At 44.1% G+C, this 21111-nt stretch overlaps 1 protein-coding gene across 1 annotated transcript in view; it reads left to right on the top strand.

The window, feature by feature from the left end:
* LOC310795691 (uncharacterized protein) overlaps positions 1-20816 on the top strand; it is a 48022-nt gene extending 27206 nt beyond the window's left edge. Inside the window, exons 2-5 of the mRNA XM_083657759.1 lie at positions 1955-2005; positions 11177-13306; positions 13802-19132; positions 19239-20816. Coding sequence (XP_083513885.1) covers positions 11233-13306; positions 13802-19125 — 7398 coding nt within the window. The 5' untranslated portion in view covers positions 1955-2005; positions 11177-11232 and the 3' untranslated portion in view covers positions 19126-19132; positions 19239-20816. The remainder of the gene's footprint in view (positions 1-1954; positions 2006-11176; positions 13307-13801; positions 19133-19238) is intronic.
* Positions 20817-21111: the final 295 nt, after the last annotated feature.

Here is a 21111-nt window from a genome sequence, read left to right on the forward strand (position 1 = left end):
CCAGATAACTAGTAACCATTGTAAACTGCTTCTTTTTCAATTGTTTCAAAATCACAAAGTTCTTCATAGATCTAGCCTCTTACTTTTGCTCTCAAAGTGCACCAGATTGATGCATTTTACTGTCAAATGTACACAATTTTCACTGCTGTGAAATAAATCGGAGCGGCCGAATAACAGAATTGTGCAGCCAAAAAACCTGTGCGTGCGTAATATCAGACAATTCATAAACGTCTCTGCAATCCTCAACTCTTAATGGATTTCCTTAAATGGCCCTGTAATCTATGGATTGAGGCAGTAAATGCGGCTATGTCAACCAGCTTCTATCACTTGTAAAGGCCAGAACTGAAATGCAAGTCGGGTTTAGACTTTAATGATCCCCGGGGGGAAATTGGGACAAGATAGTTGCTCGCACTCAGGCATGAAATATCCACATAACACAATAGCATAACATAACACCGTATCACACAGTATGTCCTTAACGTAGAACAGTCAATAAGTAAAATAATTACCATAACATCAAATAAAGTAGACTAAAATAACAACTATAGATATATAGTTGCTTGACTGGTTTTGACACATAATATGTTTATTTGCCTACTCCCCCCCCATGACAAAGTCAGTGCATTTTCTAATTTTGTTACATAATGCGGCCACTTATTACATTTCCAACCAGAAAAAAGTGCAACCCCCGCAATATGTAATAATCTGCGCAATATGTAATAAATTTATTACAAAATGCGTCAAACGCTATTACATATTGCGTTGAGGCGATTTATTACATATTGCGCATTTTATTACATAATGCGCCGTTATTACATATTGAAAGTGAGATGTTATTACATTTTGGCATTTTATTACATAATGTGCAGTTATTACATAATGCGTCGTTACAGGGTATATTGCATGTTGCACTGTAATTTTTTTTTTTTTTTTTTTTTTTGCAATTCCATCGCGGGCCACACAGGGGGCGCCCGCGGGCCGCATACGGCCCGCGGGCCGTATGTTGCCCATGTATGAACTACAGGGTAACAAGACTGTACTTATAGTGTAACTACAGGGTAACAAGACTGTACTTATAGTGTAACTACAGGGTAACGAGACTGTACTTATAGTGTAACTACAGGGTAACAAGACTATACTTATAGTATAACTACATGGTAACAAGATCTGTACTTATAGTATAACTACAGGGTAACAAGACTGTACTTACAGTATAACTACAGGGTAACAAGACTGTACGTATAGTATAACTACAGGGTAACAACACTGTACTTATAGTGTAACTACAGGGTAACAAGACTGTACTTATAGTGTAACTACAGGGTAACAAGACTGTATTTATAGTGTAACTACAGGGTAACGAGACTGTACTTATAGTGTAACTACAGGGTAACAAGACTGTACTTATAGTATAACTACAGGGTAACAAGACTATATTTATAGTATAACTACATGGTAACAAGATCTGTACTTATAGTATAACTACTGGGTAACAAGACTGTACTTATAGTATAACTACAGGGTAACAAGACTGTACGTATAGTATAACTACAGGGTAACAAGACTGTACTTATAGTATAACTACAGGGTAACAAGACTGTACTTATAGTGTAACTACAGGGTAACAAGACTGTACTTATAGTGTAACTACAGGGTAACAAGACTGTACTTATAGTGTAACTACAGGGTAACAATATCTATACTTATAGGGTAATTACGGGGTACCGTACCTGTACTTATAGTGTAACTACGGGGTACAAGAAGTGAATTTAGCCTGTAACTACAGGGTAACAAGATCGGTACTTATAGGGTAATTACGGGGTACCACACCTGTATCACATCTGAAGCTGTGTCAATTAATCCTACAGCTAGCCTACTACAGTAATTAGTCTGTGTTCTTCCCTGGAACTGTTGATAATCTCTCTCTCTCTCTCTCTCTCTCTCTCTCTCTCAGGTATCAACCCATTAACATCCTAGTGTGGCGGCAGACAATTTCTATGACAAGGTATAGTAGGAAACACTTAACAGTTTATAGTGTATTATTCTTCAACCCGTCAACGTTTACTGTTGACTGATTTAACAAGAGAATCATACCTAACCTAATAAGCCTCTGTGATTAGGAGGGTGAAACTCACTGTTTCGGTTGAAAACACTTTGTGATAGTGAACACATCAGTGTTTGGGTGTTAATCTTTACATCCTAAACATGTCCTGAACATTTAAATTAGTTGTAATGTTTTGAATGCTGTTTTGATCATAGCAGAGTGCTCTTTAGTTCACAGTATATGACGTACATTTCACCGTTTGATAGATATGTAAAATAAAACTGCTTCTTGATTTCTCTGAAACAGCCATATTGGACATTATTTATTAGGTATATAACCCTTGAGATGTGCCATCTCTTTTTCAAGGGGACCCTCAATGACAAAATATTATATAAACACGGTCAAACAAAACATTTAACAACAATAACAAGATAATTAACCAGTGCCAAATGTGATGACAAACAAACAAATAATAATAATAATAATAATAATAATAATAATAATAATAATAATAATAATAATAATAATAATAATATATAAATAACTAAATAAATAACTTAATAACTAAATAAATAAATAAATAAATAAATAAGACATACAGACTCTGATATCAGACACTGTTTGAACTTTGATCTTGACATTATATACGCTGTTTGTTCATGTGTATTCAGATCAAGCCCTAAGTCCAAGGTGTAAGCAAAGTGGGCTAACCCTGACTTTACAATAGAACCCAGCTGACTTTTCAGGCTTATTTACAGAAACATGGGGCTAAAACGTTCTGGAGTGAAAAGGATCTAGAATGAACCATAGGCGCAAGCTCCTGTTCCCCTGCTGCTCAGTTTGTAATCCATATGACGTTATTCCATATGGGCGGCCATCAAATTCCAATACATCGTCCATAATCTCAAAATCAGATAAATATCATCATGCTAGCCTACATAGTAGACCCTGGAAGTCCCCCGGATGTGCTTTGACATGACCCTTTGACGTCAAAGGGTTGACGGAGTCTCCCTATTTCCAGGACCCTGGTGCCTTCTTGGAATTTGGCAATAGTTCTACAGGGGCAAAAAGGCCCTCCCTTTGAACCATTACAGGAGGAAAGCCTGAAGCACCTGTCTCTCAAGACAGTGCTGTTCCTGGCCTTGGCCTCAGCTGGAGAGTCAGCGATCTACAAGCTCTCTGCATCCATCTCTCGTACACTCAGTTTGCCCCAGAGGATGTGAGGATGACTAAGATCCCTAACCTGGCCTTCATGCCTAAAGTTAGATGCCATCACTCTAGAAGCCTTTGCTGGAGAACAGCAGGCTCTGTGTTTATGCCCTGTCCGTGCCCTGTGCACAAAACTAGGTAGCTCAGGAAGGGCGATTAGCTGTTCGTCTCCTGGGCTTATCCTTGTCTGGGCAAGCCCATACCTAATAGACGCCTCTCACATTGGATTGTGGAGGCAACTCGGGGAACATGAGCCAAAGCGCACAGCCTCTCTTGGGGCTCTGTGTGCACTCTACTCCTGAGATTTCCTCATCCTGGGCCCTCTTTAGAGGAGTGGTTCTCCAGGACATCTGCAGGGCTGCGAGCTGGCCCTCACCTCTCTGCTTTGTCTGGTTCTACAGACTGGACGTCTCAGCCCCGTGTCTGGCACAAGCAGTTTTGGGACCACAGTGAGGAACCTGTCACCTCCTCTCGGGTGTGTGTCCTATAAGCAGTCTGGACACTAGGGAAGATATGATATTCCAATATGTGAGGACTCCCTGAAGCCCGGATAAAACTCAAGGTAATGAATATTACCCCGGGTTTATAACAAGGAGAGGGGAGTTGTTGGTGTAAATAATGAGACGGGAGACGGTAGTGTACATTCTAGTATCGATCTGTATTGCAACTGAGCGCCTGTACAAACATAACACACTTCCTGGTTGCTGCTGGGACGTACCATTATAACGTGACTCTAGAGGGGGGTTTAACCCCATAACATCTCCCCTTTTCTAGATAACATTTACATCATGACTGAATGCAACCCTTATTACAAATCTTTTCTTTTTTTTTTTCTTTTTTTTGTGTGTGTAAACCAGTATCAGGCCCCTTTCACACAGCATCAAAACGTTAGCTCCGAACTTGAGCCTCATCTATAGGTCCAGTCTGTCTGGCACTTTCACCAGCCTGCCACTGGCCGTCCTATGCCCCGTAGAAGGTGGTGTGTTGCCCATGGGCTGGTGCAGACCACTCCGTCTGAGCGGCCTGATTTCCTGTCCACTTGTGTCACTGTCTATTGTACGTCACGCTGTCGGGTGGACTGCCGTGTTGCTCTTCAGCTGGTGGACTGCCGTGTTGCTCGTCAGCTGGGCCGCTGTGCTGCATGCTGTGTTGCTCAGGGTGGTGTGCTTCCCTCTCTGCTGGCCGCAGGTCCACCCGATTACGCCGGTAGAATGTCCCCTCAACATCCACCAAGTACGATCTGGGGCCCACCTGTTGCTGGCACACCCCTCTGCTCCACCTGCCTGTCCTGTCTCCAGGCAGAGGCTTCATCCTGATGCTTTGGCCGATACACAACTCAGGCAGATCTCTGGCCGACTTGTCATACCAGAACTTGGCTGTCTGGTGTTTTACCCATAGCTTATCCGGAACTCCCATGATCACACTCGGCTCCAAGAGTGTGTCAGCGACTGGGAGCAGAGTCTTCAGCCTCCAAGCCATCAGTCTTTGCGCTGGGCTGCTGAGCATGCCCTCTGTGGGCGTGTTCCTCCACTGCAACATGGCTATCCATGGGTCATTCCCTGCACTTGTTGCCTTCTTGCATAGGTGCTTTACTATCTTCACAGCTGACTCAGCCTTTCCATTAGATTTTGGGTGTCTGGGTGAAGACATGACGTGGTCAAAGTCCCATTCCTTTGCAAACCTCCTGAATGCTTCGCAGTCGAACTGAGAACCACAGTCTGTAATGACCCGATCCGGCTGCCCGTGCCATGCAAACTGGGCTTTGCACCTCAGCACTGTGGTCTCTGCTGAAAGATCTGGGAGCAGCTCTATTTCCCAGAAGTCTGAGTAATGGTCAACCATGAGCAGAAAATCCTTGCCTGCTTGTCTGAACAAATCCATGCTGAGAATCTGCCATGGCCGCGTTGGGAGCGCATGTGACATCATTGTTTCTCGCTGTTGCTCATGTGAGTATTCATTACACGCTGAACACTGGCTCACATAGTCCTTGACTTCACCCTGCATGTTGGGCCAGTACAGAGTGTCTCTGGCCTGTCTGTAACAGGCCTCTCCTCCTACGTGGCTTGCGTGGATGCGTTTCAACATTTCTGTGCGTAACGACTTTGGAACGATAACCCGCTGACTTTTAAAGAGCACTCTTGTGCGCTGATCTCGTCCCGGATTGACCAGTATTCTCTGATCGCCAGAGGAGTGTCCTCCCGTTGATCTGGCCATCCTCGAAGCACTGCCGCTTTCAGCATCTGGAGGTTCTCGTCCTTCTCTATTTGTTGTCTGATTTGAGTCAGGTGCTGGCTGGTGACATTCAGATAATCAGCCTGATTTATCTGTTCAGTGTCCTCTTGCGCCCTCTGCAGGCTACAAACTGCATGCTTTGTGTATCTCATGTCAGTTCTCTGTGGTGGAGCCGTGGCTCTGCTCAACGTGTCACTGATGTGCATGTCTGGCCCTGGCTTGTACACTACCTCGAGGCTGTAGTCCTGAAGTGTGAGCAGCATGCTCTGGAGCCGCTCGGGTGCAGTGAGGAGGGGCTTGTTGAATATTGAGATGAGTGGCTTGTGGTCTGTTTCTGCTGTGATCTTCCCTCGCCCATACAGATAGTAGTGAAATCTCTGGCATGCAAACACAATGCTCAGACACTCTTTTTCGATTTGCGCATAATTCTGTTCTGTCTGCGTCAGCGCTCGTGATGCAAACCCAACTGGCTGGCCCTCCTGCATCAGACAGCAGCCAAGTCTCTTCTGGCTCGCATCACTCTGGATGGTGACTGGCTTGGTCGCGTTGTAGTATTTCAGGACCGGGGCTGCTGTGACCAGTCGCTTGATCTCCTCGACTGCAGCATTATGCTTGGGTAGCCAATGCCACAAGACGTCCTTGTCCAGTAGCCTCCGTAGTGGCTCGCATACGTCAGAGAGGCGTGGCATGAATTTCGCGAGGTAGGTCACAAAACCTATGAACCGCTGCACAGCCTTAGCGTCGGTGGGTGTGGCATGTCCTGGACTGCCCTAATTTTCCCCGGATCTGCCCTGAGCCCTTCTGCTGACAGAATGTGCCCATGAAACCTGACCTCTTTGACCCTGAACTGCAGTTTCTTTAGACTCAGTCTCAGTGTAACCTCTCTGCACCTCTCCATGAGCGTTGTCAGTTTTGCGTCATGGTCCTGCATGGCATCCCCGTCTGTGTCCCTACACCCAACTATCAGTATGTCGTCTGCGATGGGTTCTACACCACTAAGCCCTGCCAGTAGCTCATGCTGCTTTCGCTGGTATACTTCTGGCGCCACGGACACACCAAACGGTAGCTTTAACCAGCGCTTTCTGCCCCAAGGTGTCCAGAATGTGGTCATATAGCTACTGTTCTCATCCAGCCTACACTGTAAGAAGGCATCACGTGCATCTACAAGGGTGAAAATACGAGCCTTGGGCACAGGGGCGTCGCTAGACCCTGGCTTCCGGGGCTAGAGCCCCGGATGTTTTTTTCCTAGCCCCGGATGTTTTTTTCCCTTTTTTTCCCTTTTTTTTTTTTTTTTTTTTTCCAATAAACAAAGTCTGGCATTAATAATCAGTACATTATACAAAAAAATCAGACTAAACATTTACAAAATTGGAACAGACAATCAAATAAACCACAAAATAAAATAAATAAAGCAAAATCATTAAGTCAGAGTTCTAAACAGTTTTATAAAAAAAACAAACAGAAAATATCAGTAGGCTATGCAGGACCAAATTATCAGTTACTATTGTCATAGTGTGTCATTACATAATGTTTCTGCTTCACTCCTCACCACCTCCTCTCCACACGAGCTCATCATCTCACTATGAAATTATTCAAACAAATGACATGCGCCAACATGCACAGCATCACAGTAGCTACAACTATGAAATTATCTTATGTTATTTAGTTGTTTAGTTGTGAAGATATTTTCTGAGATAAATGGGCCTTGATGCTCAAGGCCCATTTATCTCAGAAAATATCTTCACACAGAATATTATTAACCATACAACCTACAACGCTAGCATCAGCATGAAGCCACAGCCATCCACTCCAATGTCTATAGAAGCTAACGTTAGCATGACTGTCACAATAACAATGCCTTCACTTCACAGTTACATTAAACAAAACCACACATCACTGCTTCATTAAACCATTACAACAAACAATACGTTGTTCCCAATTCCAGCTAGGCGCTTTTGATTAGATAGAACCGTAGGTTGAAGAGCGACATGTGTTTTGCGACCGGCCGGTGAGCACACCTTACGTCAAGTAGCGTAGATATAACATCACTACGTCCGCTCTAAGTTTCAAAATAAAAGTACCATATGATACAAAAACGGCACCATCAGAATTTAGGTTTACAGGAAGCGTGTACCTTAATAAAATACCTTCACAGGAGTTACTGGGGGGGTTCGTACCATTGAGATATAATATTTAATAAAATAAAATATGTAAATTTGCTAAGTGGACTCCCGCCAGAACCCTATCAAGGACCTCTGGTGGTCCCTGGACCTCGAGACCCACTAATCTTGTTCTTCTGTATCCATCTCAAATGACTCACAACATGGGTATTTACGGATTGGAAAAACCAAATTTTTTTGTGTGTGGGAAGGGGAGCCCCCTCCCCCCTTACCCCCCCTCCCCGTCGGGGTACCTGGCTAAAGCCCCCAATGTCTTCAGGACCTAGAAACGCCCCTGCTTGGCCAGTTTGTATAACACATCCTCAAGGGTCGGCATTATGTAATGCGATCTCTTCAAAGCCTGATTTAATGACCTGGGGTCTATGCAGATCCTCAATTTCTCTGGCTGCCCGACTATCACCATGTTGCTAATCCACTCACTTGGCTCTGACACTGAGGTTAAATGGCCATCTCTCTCATGCTTGTCCAGTTGAGCCTTGACTGCATCTCTGAGTGCCACTAGAACATTACGTGGAGAAGCACTGGGGCTACATTCTCTTTTAGCTCAAAATGAAGTTCCCCTGGGACTGACTCAACCGGGCCATTGAAAACGTCATCATAGGTGTGATCAAGGTGCCTGTTAATGGCTCTGATCTGCTATGCCCCACCATAAGAAGGTCCTGAGGGATGGTGAAGTGCATCAAACCTAAGCGCTCACTGGTTTCACCTGACAACAGGGGTCTCTGCTTGCTTCTCACTATCTCAAAGTCCAGCTTATGTGTTTTGCCCCTCACTACACACTCCGTTTTGAATATCCCTATGGAGTGCATTGATTGGCCTGAATACAGTACCAACCTGGTTTGGCTCGGTAACAATTTCACCTCAGGCGCCAGTCTCCTCTTGTCCTGTATACTCATCACGTCACAAGTCGCCCCCGAGTCTAACTGGCACCTCTGAGACCCCCCATTCATTTTTATATTGGCGAACCATTTTTTTCCCCGTCCCTGAACTGCACCTATGCTCTCTGCTGCGTAGATGTGGGCTTCCGTGCTGGTCCTGTCCACGTCCTCATGGACCTCAGTGTCTGCTGTATTTAGTTGTCGCATGGTTTGGCTCCTCTTCATGCACACCTTAGCAAAATGATTTGCTGTCCCACAATGGCGGCAGTTCTTGCCATATGCTGGGCAAAGTTCACGTCCGCGTCTGTGCACGTTGCCACAAAATCTGCATGTGGCGCTTTCGCTTGTGCCCACTGCCTGATTTTGAAACTTGTCAAAGCGCTCCTGCCTGGGTGTGGTTTGCATCCGACGTCCATCTGTTGCATGCACTGCCTCCAGCGGCCTGTCCTGTGTCATTGCTCTTATCCTGATGTCCGCCAGCTCTGCAGCACGGCATATTTCAATGGCTGATGTCAGCGTGAGTTCCTTCTCTCTCAGTAGGCGACAGCGCACACTCTCATCACTGACACCCAGCACCACTCTGTCTCTTATCAGTTTGTCCCTGAGTCGTCCACTCACAGGAAGTAGCCTTCTCCCTCAGCCTCGTTACAAACGCATCAATGGGTTCCCCTTCATCTTGCTTGCAGTTGCCAAAAACGTATCTCTCAAATATGACATTCCTAGCTGGCTTGAAATATCCCTCCAGAGCCTCAAGAATAACATCTGCGTCCCTCCCCTGCTCCGCAGTAAGTCCCAAATTATGCTTGTATATTTATTGCGACATTCACTGCCCATCACTCTTCGCAGGGTTGCTGCTTGTACTTCTTTTTCTTTTTCATGTAATCCCGATGCCAGTGCATAGTCCTCGAATTCTGCTCTAAAATTGTCCCAGTTACTTGCAAGATCGCCACTCAACTTCATCTCCTCTGGTGGCGGTATGCTGGATGCCATGGTGATGGTGTTGTTGGGAGCGTACCTATGTTCCCCGGGTCCTATATTCAGGGCCGGTTCCAGAACAAGATGACTAGGGGTGCATCCTAGATAGGAAGGGGTGCAGATGCCCGGCCGAAGTTGACATGTTATTTTACTAAAAATAATGCATTTGACCATCATTTCAAGTAGAATGATACCACCCAAGCAAGAATATTTCAAGTGTTTCAAGTGCTTTACTGAAATATTTGGACCATATAATGATAATACAATTATCTCAACCTTAAAAGGTTATAGGTGCCAAAAAGCCATAAAATCACAACAAAGAACAAAGAAAAACAACAACTATAATTCAAGTTTAAACAGTAAGTGTGCAGCTGTAGCATTTATAAAAAAATAAATAAAATAAAAATGTTTTTTTTTTTTTTTTTTTTTTTAACTTTTCAACTGAGCATGCAGACAATTAAAATAAGGGTGCAATGCATGCTTTTGCACCCCCGTAGAACCGGGCCTGCCTATATTCCCCGGGTCCTATGTTCCCCGTTTTTGTGGGACCGGGGAACATAGAACCCTTCCTAACCTCCCCCAGACCCTAACCCAAAACCTAACCTCTCCCACCCCTCACGCCTAAACCTAAGGTCGGCATTGCGGGTGGTCGGCATAGCGGATAGACACCCCAAATGTTACGGAGAGTGTTAAAAACGGGGAACATAGGACCCGGGGAACATAGGACCCGGGGAACATAGGGATGACCCCGTGTTGTTAGCTTAGCTTGTTGCTAACAACTGCTGCTCCGCTCGTATTCGCCTCTTTTCCTTTTTTCTTTTATTTTCTCGACAACTTCACGGGTGCCGCGGTGTGTCATGGCAACTTTACACCCATCTATGCTCGGTTCTAGCCACTTCTGACACCATGTTGGTGTAAATAATGAGACGGGAGACGGTAGTGTACATTCTAGTATCGATCTGTATTGCAACTGGACGCCTGTACAAACATAACACACTTCCTGCTGCTGGGACGTACCATTATAACGTGACTCTAGAGGGGGGTTTGACCCCATAACAGGAGTCCTCACCAGACTAGCCTTTTTGACCTGGGGGGCTTCCGTCCCCTCATGCCTATAGGCCCACCCCCCAGTCCTTCAGCGTACTGACGTACGGTAGAGATAAAGTAGTTCTTCTGGATATCTGGGAGACCCAGATCCCCACCATACGTGAGGACTGCCCTCACCTTGTTTTAAAACCAGGGTTATATTCATAACCTTGAGCTACTGTAGTGTTGTAGCTAATGCTAGCTGTAGCTAGCGCTGTAGCGCACTACCTTGTGCAAACATCCCTCTACCTCATGCAAACTCAGTTTACATTTCTGGTGTGAAAGCCTCGTCACAACCAGGGGCATTTCAAAACACACAAAGTAGGCCTAATGTAAATCTAACAAAGAAATGAAATATTGAAAATGTAATATTAAAATTATAATAGTTACTTAGCCTCCATAATACTACTCGAAAATTTTCTAGCTGCCAACAATCAAAACAGTAGCAGGAGTTCCTGTCCCAGGGCTGCCTTGAAAAAGAGATTTTGATATCAATGGGACTGGTTAAATAAAGGAAAATTAGTTGGTGGTTATAAAATAATTAAAATGTATATATATTTTTTATCTTTCAGGAAAACAGGTTGCACATGAAATTCAATGCCTATAGCTGCTGAAGAATTCTTCAAAGATGGGAGCCACACTACCAAAAGAAGCAAACATGGGCAACAGACTGAGATGCTACAAGTGTAATACAGTCCTGCGTCCATGCACATCCTGCGATGCTTTTCACAAAACTACTCTTCATGGCCGGCACGTATATGAGTTCAATGGAGGTGAATACTACAGGGAGGAAGGAGGGTCTAGGTACGAGTGTTACTATTGCTTTAATCAACCAATCAGGGATGAAGAGAACAGGAGGAGAGAGGAGGAGAGGAGAAGAGAAGAGGAGAGGAGAAGAGAGGAGGAGAGACAGAGAGAGGAAGAGAGAAGAAGAGAAGAGGAAGAGAGAAGAAGAGAAGAGCAAAGGGCAAAAGAGGCCTTAGAGAAGAAGAGACAAGAACTGAATCAAAGACTACAAGAGTCACAAAGACAAGCCAAAGAGCAGAATGAGATGCAAGAGCAGAGCTGCGACATTTCAGAGGAACACAAGACCAAGCGACATGTTCTCACAAGCCATCTGAATGAGTTTGAGGCAAACTATGAATCAGGCAGTGACAGTGATGGGCTTCTAGAAATCCTCTCATCAAAATGTAACATCCCAGTTCCAGAGCTCAGTATCACTCAACTGGCAGCTGACCAGGTGGGGGACATCCTGGCAGCCCTGGACAAACTTCTGTTTGATGAGTGGATCAGTGCTCCTCCATCCCTCAGCACTCTGCAGCACGCTCAAGTGTTCATCACTGAGCTGTGTGCCTTGTCTCTGGAGATATCTGAGGGTGTTTCCTTACAAAACATCGCCAACCGTGTGCAGTTCCTAGTGGGGTCCATCAGCCAATCAGCATGTAATGTTTGGGAGAGTTTCCTGCTGACTCAAGCCCTGTATCTGAATCTTGTGGACTTTTTCACTGGGTATGGCAGCTCTGATGACACTGATGCTTCCCTCATAGCCAAAAAATGGGCTGAGGATAAGCTTTCAACTGAGGATCTCTTTCAGATAGAATTCCTCGGCCAACTCACATCATCACTACAGAGTACAGTTGAGAGAGCCACTGTGTTCATATTAAAGATGGAAATCCAGTGCTTGAAGCTTCTCTTATCCACACTCACACATCTAAATGGCAAGGAAACTCACTCAGAATCCACCAAAATGCTCCTCAGACTTGTGGAAACAAACCAATGGACCCCAACAGAGGCAGTGGCTCTACTCAAAGCTCTGTCACAGAGATATACAGAGGATGCTCCAATGAATGAAGTCCTTACATTGGCGCATGTGTATGACATATCACGAGAGTGGACAGATGCCTCTGGACGCTCTCTCATCCAGGCTCTTGACTTTGTTGGCCCTGAGAAATTCCAACAGGATTTCCAATTGTCTCTCAGAAGGCAAAATGAGAGCAGTCTAGTTGCAGCTCTAGCAGAATTAAAACGGTCCAGGAATTTGGATGATTCTGTGATTGATATGATAAAAAACATTATCACTGGTGTCCTGCAAACTGCAGAAAAGTCCCCCCAAAATGTACCATTTATCAAAGATTCCTTTAAACGTGTGAAAAATGCAGAAAACATCCAGAACACTCTGTCTCAGCTCTGCAAAGCAGTTTTTGACACAAAAGGCTGGTGGCCCACAGTGAAGCAGATGCTGCGGTGGTGTGCGTTGGTGCTGACTGAGAAGAGTGGAGAGCTGGAACTAGTTGGTGTGGAAGAGGACCCATGTGTCACAGCCATGTTTGCAGCCTCACAGGTCTGCATGGGAAACAAACTGGACATTGTGCTGAGCTCTAACATTCAGTCAGAGGAGCAAACTAAGGAGTGGTCTGATTTCTACAAGCACATTGGAATTTCTCTCAACACAAACATGAAGAAAACCAATGCATTGCCCCAGGACATCTATAAAGCAGACATTGTGTATGGTACCATGGATGACTTTGTCTCAGATTACTTTCAGTACGGCTTAGAGGTGATGGAAACAGGGAATCCTCTGCCTAGTCGTGGATTTATCATTGACGTAAGATGTCTCAGTGCCTCCCATGATCTGGAACTTTCAAGGCTCAAGGACAATGAGCCCCTGGCATTTGCGGCAGAGATCCTGCAAAGCATCAAAGGTAAATTTCACAGTGAGGATATGGAACTGAGACAGGGCTTCATTAAGGCTCTATTTCATGTGCTCCATGGCAACCTAAACAATGACACACACAAACTCACCATCTCACAGAAAGTTACTGGAAAGGAATTGCCTTCGAATGAGGTCTTTCTTCTGAGCTGTCTTGAGAATCTCCTGAGAGTTCTTACTAAAGAAACAGAGGCTGAGAAACCCAGGTCATCTCTTGCAGGCAAATGGTGTTTGGAGATTTTATTTGCCTGTGCAGTAAAATTCCAAGAACCAACTACTACAAATGAAGTCTTCCTGATGGTTTCGAATCTTGAGGAACAAAGACTTTGGTCACCAGTAGAGGCCCTAGACCTCCTTGGAACATTAACTGACCACCATTATGATGAAGGCTGTATTTGCATCATGAAGATTTTGCATTTGATGGCAACATATCAGGTTTCTTCCAAGTGGACAGATGAGAACAACCAATCTGTCCTTCAGCTCTTAGATTCATCTGGAACTGAGAATCTGATCCAGCTTTTAGAAAAAAGCCTCAAAGCTGAGAAAACAAAAAGCATCGAAACTCTCATTGATGAAATCAGGCAGATGAAAGACATTGATGAACCAACACTGATGAAAGTGCACTGCATAGTAAATCATGTAACAAACCTGATTAAAACCGGTGAAATTGAAAACCACACAGATGTACAGCGAGCTAGGAATCTGAGTCACAGCACAGAGACAGAAGACCTTCAGGAGATTCTGGCAGTCTTATGCAATGCTGTGCACCTTCGTGTGGCTGAAGGTAGGTGGTGGCCCAGAGCCACTCAAATGACAAGCTGGTGTCTCTTGGCCTTGTCTGACACAGGAAAACTGCTGGAGATGGGCACCGGAGAAGGGAAGTCTTGTGTCATAGCAATGTTTGCAGTGCTGCGTGTGCTAAGGGGTGAAAAAGTAGATGTTGTGTCCAGCTCATCTGTGTTATGTCAAAGAGATGCAGAAGAATGGAAAAACTTCTACTTGTACTTTGACATCACAACTGACACAAACACAAATAAAACCAACGATGAAGATCGACAACAATGCTACCAGAAGGATGTGGTCTATGGAACTATTGAAGCCTTCGCTGCAGATCATCTTCGCCAGATATTTGAGATGAAGAATGTGAGGCCTGATCGCAGCTATGAGTGCATGATCATCGATGAAGTGGACTCATTGCTGCTGGACCAGGGAGTGCAGCTGACCTACCTGTCCAGCCCCATGGTCTCCATGCAACACCTGAATATTATTCTGGCCATGATCTGGAGCCATGTCAGCCAGTACGGCTTCCTGTCTACAGGACACCAGACATTTGTACAGGGTCCCCCTGCTTCATTCTTCAAGGCCATATTTGACTCAATTGACACAGAAGAAACTGAAATGAAAGACCCAATGGACATTTTACAGATTGCTGAAGAATGCAACATTGTGCCGAAAGGATTTACAGAAGATATCTATAGAAGTGAAAAGGATGAACTTCTTAGAAAACTGAAAACTGTGAGTCAGGATGCTATGGTGGATTTCTTACATGAAATTGAGCAGTATGTCCCCTATGGTGTTACTGTTTACACTTTAGATGACAACGGATTGCTCTGTCTTAGAAAATCCAGCCCAAGCACCAACCAGAACATTCAAGACCTTACATTCCTCGTTTTGGAAGAAGGCTTGTGCTGTCCTCTCTATGATTCAGAAGAAATGCTCGTCAAGCCCATAGCAGAGTTCATATTGGAGAAGATCCAATACACCCCATGTACAAACACGAAAGACAAAACCAGCATCCCTGGATTCCTGAAAAATCTGATAGAGAAGAAAGTGTCAGTGTGGGTCAAGAATGCATTTCTGGCAATGAGACTGACACAAGGACAGGAATATGTTGTCGAAAATGACAGTGTCTGTCCCGTGGACTTCAGATCTACTGGTATAGTAGAACTGAATAAAAAATGGGGTGATGGTCTGCAGCAGTTTGTTGAGATTAAACACCAAACCAAACTGAGCACAATTTCAACAGTGACAAACTACGTTTCTAACATCTCCTTTTTTGAAAAGTACAATGGGAGGATATATGGAACAACGGGCACACTTGGGAGCAAAACAGATATTCTGTTTTTGCAGGACCTATATCCAAATCTCTTTGCCTGCAAAATGCCATCATTCAAGAGGAAGAAGTTATTTGAGGTCAAAGGTACTTTGAAGACCTCAGCTGAAGAATGGAAATCTGAAATAAAACGTGTCGTGATGGCTCAGATTTCCACCAATTCATACAGAAATGGAAGAGCAGCCCTGGTGATCTGTGAAACGATCAACAAAGCCAAAGATATCTATGAAGAGCTGAGAAGCAGCATCCCAGGTGAAATCAGTCTCTACTGCCGCAGTGACAAAGACAGTTTAAGCAAAATAGACAAGGAATTGCTTCCTGGTGATGTCATTGTTGCCACAAACCTTGCCGGGCGTGGCACAAACATAAAAGTTTCCAAAGAGGTGAACAACAATGGGGGATTATTTGTGATACTCTCCTTCCTTTCTGAGAACACAAGAGTGGAAATCCAGGCTTTTGGCCGAACTGCTCGCAAAGGTAAACCTGGATCTGCTCAGATAATCATGTCCACTGATCATCTGCAGCAGTCCTTCGGGACAGTGTCTTCTCTGGAGGAAGCTAAGAGCACAAGGGATAGACTTGCATCAGAAAAGATAAATCACATGACATATGACATCGCTGAGTTGAGACTGCGGGAGGATCTGTTTTCAGAGTACTGCAAAACTCTGCAGGACATCCACAGGAACACAGATGTAGATGAAACAAGAGTTGTTGTTGCCATCATGAATGAATTCTGGGGAATATGGCTGCAAACAAAATCAGAAGAAATTGACCAGTTGAAAAGAAATGAACTGGAAAAGAGCTTGAAAGGTGATTTGGCTCTGGCGAAAAGTCAGTCTGAAAGTCAGATTTCACCGTACTCTAGCATTTATCACTACATCAAATTTGGGAATATCGCACTGAGCGAAAAGAAATGGGGTGTCAGCAGCAGCCTATTTGAAAAAGCCATGAAAGATGAAAGTTGGGGGGCCATAGCTTTTTACAGTCATGCATACTGTACTATAAAGCAGAAGAAGGCAGATTACCTCACTAAGGCCGAAGATGATCTAAGGAAGGCAAAGGAGTCTGTGAAGTACATCATTGGAGAATCCATGGTCTGTCTCCAATTTGTAAAAATGTCCAATCCAGACTCCAACAGCAAACCAACCAGCCTTGAAAAACACTTCACAACCAAGTGCACCATGTTGAGTTACTTGGACGAAAACATCAGTGAGGCCATCAAAAAGCTGGAGGAAATAAAACAAGCAGGAAAGGATGCAATTGCTAGGAAAACATCAATGTTCTCCCTGGTGTCAACTGCTGATGAAGATCTCCAAGAGGAAGCCTATAATCTGTACTATCAAGGTCTGAAATATGTCTTTTCCGTGGAAGAAAAACCTTGTTTCCCATGGGGAGCTCTAGTGGTGTTCTTCCTTGGAGTTTTACAGATTATTGCAGGGACATTGATCACTGTATTTACTTGTGGTACATTAGCTCAAGTCGGCATGGGGCTCATCACTGAAGGAATATCAGACTGCATCTCTGGCATAGAGTCCATGGTGACAGGAGAATTCAGCTGGAAATCATGGGCTATAGAAAAGTCCCTTTCTATTGGCTTATCTCTCATTGGATTTGGAGTCGGAAAGCTGATTGCAAAGGGCTTCAAAGCTGCTAAAACAGTAGCTACACTTTGGAAACAGGTTAAGTCTGTGCCAAAGTTTCTGACTGGACAGGCTAAAGATGGTTTAAGTGTGGTTGCAAAGGCAAATATGAAGAATGCAGTAACACACACCAGTAAACAAATAGCAGAGGAAATGATTGGTTTTGGAATTGGGAAGGCAGAAGAGGAAATACTGACACAAATACTAAATGACATCAAACATGAGGTGGAAAAGGGAATTGTTGATGATGTTAAATCCAACATGGAAAAAGACTCTGCTTTATTTGACTCCATTATACTGTCACACCTTGAGGACAAACAACAACTTTCTGATCTCCTGCAGGACGAGAAAAGGAAGAGTGGACTCCTGGCCATTTTCAACGAGTTAAGCGACACTGCGATACAGCCTTTCTATGCAGACCTCAGCTGGCAGAACCAGCTTAGCTCATCCATCCTCTCAGTGATTGACAGTGCCAACGAAGAGGCTGAAGGAAAAACATGTTTATTTCTGACAGGCATCAAAGCCATGCACATGGGGGTACTGGGAGGAGAAGCCCTCCATGCAGCGCTCAGCCTCTCCAGCAAGTTCTTCTCAAACCTTCACAAACAGCTGACTAAATTTAAAGGACAAATGGGCTTTTCAGAGAAAGTGAAGGTGAAGGATCTTTCTGCTTCAGACATTGAGATGCTGAAAGAATTCAAGCAGGATGCAGCCAACACCATCAGTGCTTTATTGGCCGATGCTATGGTAGAAGTGTTCGATCAGAAGTTCTCCAGTCACCTTGTTTCTCTTGGCCTAGACAAAGTAAATGGCATCATTGGCGATCATGTAAGAGTTGGCTTAAAGAGCGACATAACGGAGGAGAGACTCAGAGCTGGACTTAACAACAGCTACATGGCATACATGCCTGTAGACAAGAATTCTACACATGTAAGAGAGGCAGGCGAACGCTCACAGTCACATGCTAAAAAGATCATGGATACCACAACGCCGGGTACCATTTTCGATATGAGCATCTTGTCAGAAATCATTGGTACTACGGTTGTAATCCTAACAGTTGGCGAACTTATCAAAATGCAGGAGCTGAACCCAAGCACTGAACCTGCCAGTGAAACTGTGACACTGATCTACAATCCAAAGAGTGACCAATACCCAGACGGCCATTATGATGTGTGGATTAAAAACAAGAAAGTGCCCATAGACAGTGAAGGCAACAGTGAAGGCAAGAGCTGCCTGTTTCACGCTTTGGCGCGAGGCATGAGGCCGGACGCCAGTGATGCAGACATTAGTTTGGAAGCAAATCGCCTCCGCGCTCTGGAGGCCGACGCCCTGCAGAGACACCCCAGCCAATGGGAGCCTTTCATCAAGCGCAAAGAGTGGAATGAAGTTTTCAGAGGAGGAGACTGGTATAATGCAGAGGGAGCTGCCCGAATAGTAGAAAGCAAAGCAGTGCTTCAGAAAGAGGTTGAAAAAATAGGACGCTATGCAGATTTGATGAGAGATTATGGAGACTCAGGAATTGGGCAATTCATCAATGCAGATCACCAACCACCAGTGAATAGCATACTGTGGTCCAGAAAAATGAACCAGAAGAGCAAATTAGCTATATCCATGCTTGAAGTGGCAACACAGTCATCTCCTCTGGATACCAAGCTAATTCCTTGTGAGCTTCCATCTGTTTATGTGCCAAAAGAACTATGCCAAGAGTTTCCCAGTACAAAGTCAAAAGAGTTCAGAATGTGCGTGGCTACTGCCATAAGCAAGGATGATGTTGTGGCCACCTTCAAACTGACAACCCTTGGTTCAATGCCCAGATATCAGCTGGATAGCACCAACAACTTTCAGGACCTCGACCCAATGAGTAAAACCAGACTTGAAGTTTTTAATGGCAGTTTTCAACAGTACTCTAAAGACATGGTAAAGGAATGGTCCAACAAGCTTGAAGGCAAGGATGTCCTGACAGTGGCACATCTCCGGGAAATTAATACATGGATCGACAAAAGGGGCTACGAGGATCAAAACGATCCATTTAGGAACAAAGTCTCCAACCTCCAATAATGAAAAGGTAACATCACATTTAATATCATCATCATAGTTGCCAGGCACATATTATCATATTATATTATCATATTAACATAATCGGTGATCACCTCTCTTGTTTCAATTTCCAGGTGTTCCACAGCCTCTACCCTGAAGCCGACTCAACTCCAACGCCATTCCCTTCCTTTTCTGCCCTCACCCTCTCATAAAGCAAGATCCCCGTTTTCTGCCCCCATCTCTCTTAAATCACGATCCCCGTCTCACCCAATTATTCAACTCAGCTCAGTTCTATATTAGGACAGGATTGCCTAATTCCACTACAAAAGCTTATGATGCAGCGAGGCAGATCTTTGCCATGTTCTGCCTCTCTGTCAATCTGCCCTTTCGCCCAGTCCTTTTGTGTAGATGTCCATCACCTCCGCCCTCCGTATATCCACAGCCTGGTGGCGGGCATTCAATTTGATGCTAGGTGCCCCCGCAAATCCTGTAATCAAATTACTACTGAAAGGCTTTTGGAAAGCTTTTCCTTCTGCCCCTGATCCTAGGCGTCCCATTACCCTCCCCATGTTGCCGCAGATGTTAACCTGCCTCAGACTCCCCCTTTTTAGACTCTCTTAGAGTGTGTGTTTTCCCTAGCTTTTTCATGGGTTCCTCAGAGTCAGTGAATTTATATTGTGTGTATATAAATGAGCATGGTTCGCCCACATCTCCTCAAACCTCCCTGTGGTTTGTGATCACATATCCTGCAAGCCAATGAGCACATTCAGCGGAGGAGTGATGTCATCCAGGACACCACGGCTTGATGCAGCCAAATAGAGAGCCCCAGGAACAAGTCCGGAAAATTATCCCTGGGGCTCTCCATAGCATCGGAGCAGGAAGAAAAGAGCAAGTTAGAGGCTATTGCATTATGATATAATTCAGTAATCACAAGGTTTATAATCAGTTAAGTATAAGTGATAATCAGGTTTTGTTTATGTAATCAATTGATTATGAGTTGTAATCGGGTGTTTTGTTGTAATTGATGTGTAGTAATGTGTCTGGTAGATAAATGTGAAATGTATTTATAATTGGTGAATAATTGGTGAATGTATAACAGTCAGTGTATAATCAATGAGGTTATGTGTGACTCGACCTTGAATAGGTTTTACAGGAAGACAGAGGTCATAGCATCCTGTGGCGGATTTCAATTGTCCATTTCATAGAATTTCAAAGCATAAGGATAGTTGCTTCCTCATTATGACGCCACAATTGAAGCAACAGGTCTGCACATGAGAGAGAGAAGAGAAAGAGAAAGAAGTTTCACTCAGAGAGTGGCTGCGACTAAGGTATTTTTAGAATGGAAAGGCCACATAGCCACAGTCAATTTAATCTGATACAAGTTACAGTAACTAATTAAAGTATACCATGGTCATGTTCAATTTATTTCAAGTGAATTAAATTCAAATGGATTTAACCACGCCACAGCCATATGTGATTGATTTGGTTTGAATTAAATGTAATTGATCTTTTACATGATTTAGTAAACATGGGATTTTGGGAAGTTAATCAAACAGAGAGGTGGAAGTGATTTTAAGAAATCAAATTAATTATGGTGTTGATTATGTTATTGAGTGCATTGATTACGATGTTGATTATTGTTGGTGCATAAGACTGTATTGACATTTTCTGTGCTTAAGCTTTGCTCTATTTCTTTCATTAAAGCAATTCTTAATTGAGTCCATTTCCTTCCTTATTTTAACAAGTGTCTACTTAGTGTTAAACAGCCTCTCCTTTGTGATGTAATGCTAGTCTGGTTCACATGATGAAAGTTCTTAAGGGTTAATTTGGGTAGGAGTCATCACTCGTTTTCATTCAACTACAGTGACAGGGTAAAGGCATAAAGTTATTATACAGTATGGGCCCTATCGTTGCATCGGCGCAGTTTCTAGGCCGAGCGGCAGGCGCAGATCAAAGCAGTGGGCGTGGACAGGCGCACTTGATATCGTCGTGCTGGCGCTAGATGCA

The sequence above is a fragment of the Poromitra crassiceps genome (assembly GCF_964638095.1).
Source record: "Poromitra crassiceps genome assembly, chromosome: 21".
NCBI classification, from domain to species: domain Eukaryota; kingdom Metazoa; phylum Chordata; class Actinopteri; order Beryciformes; family Melamphaidae; genus Poromitra; species Poromitra crassiceps.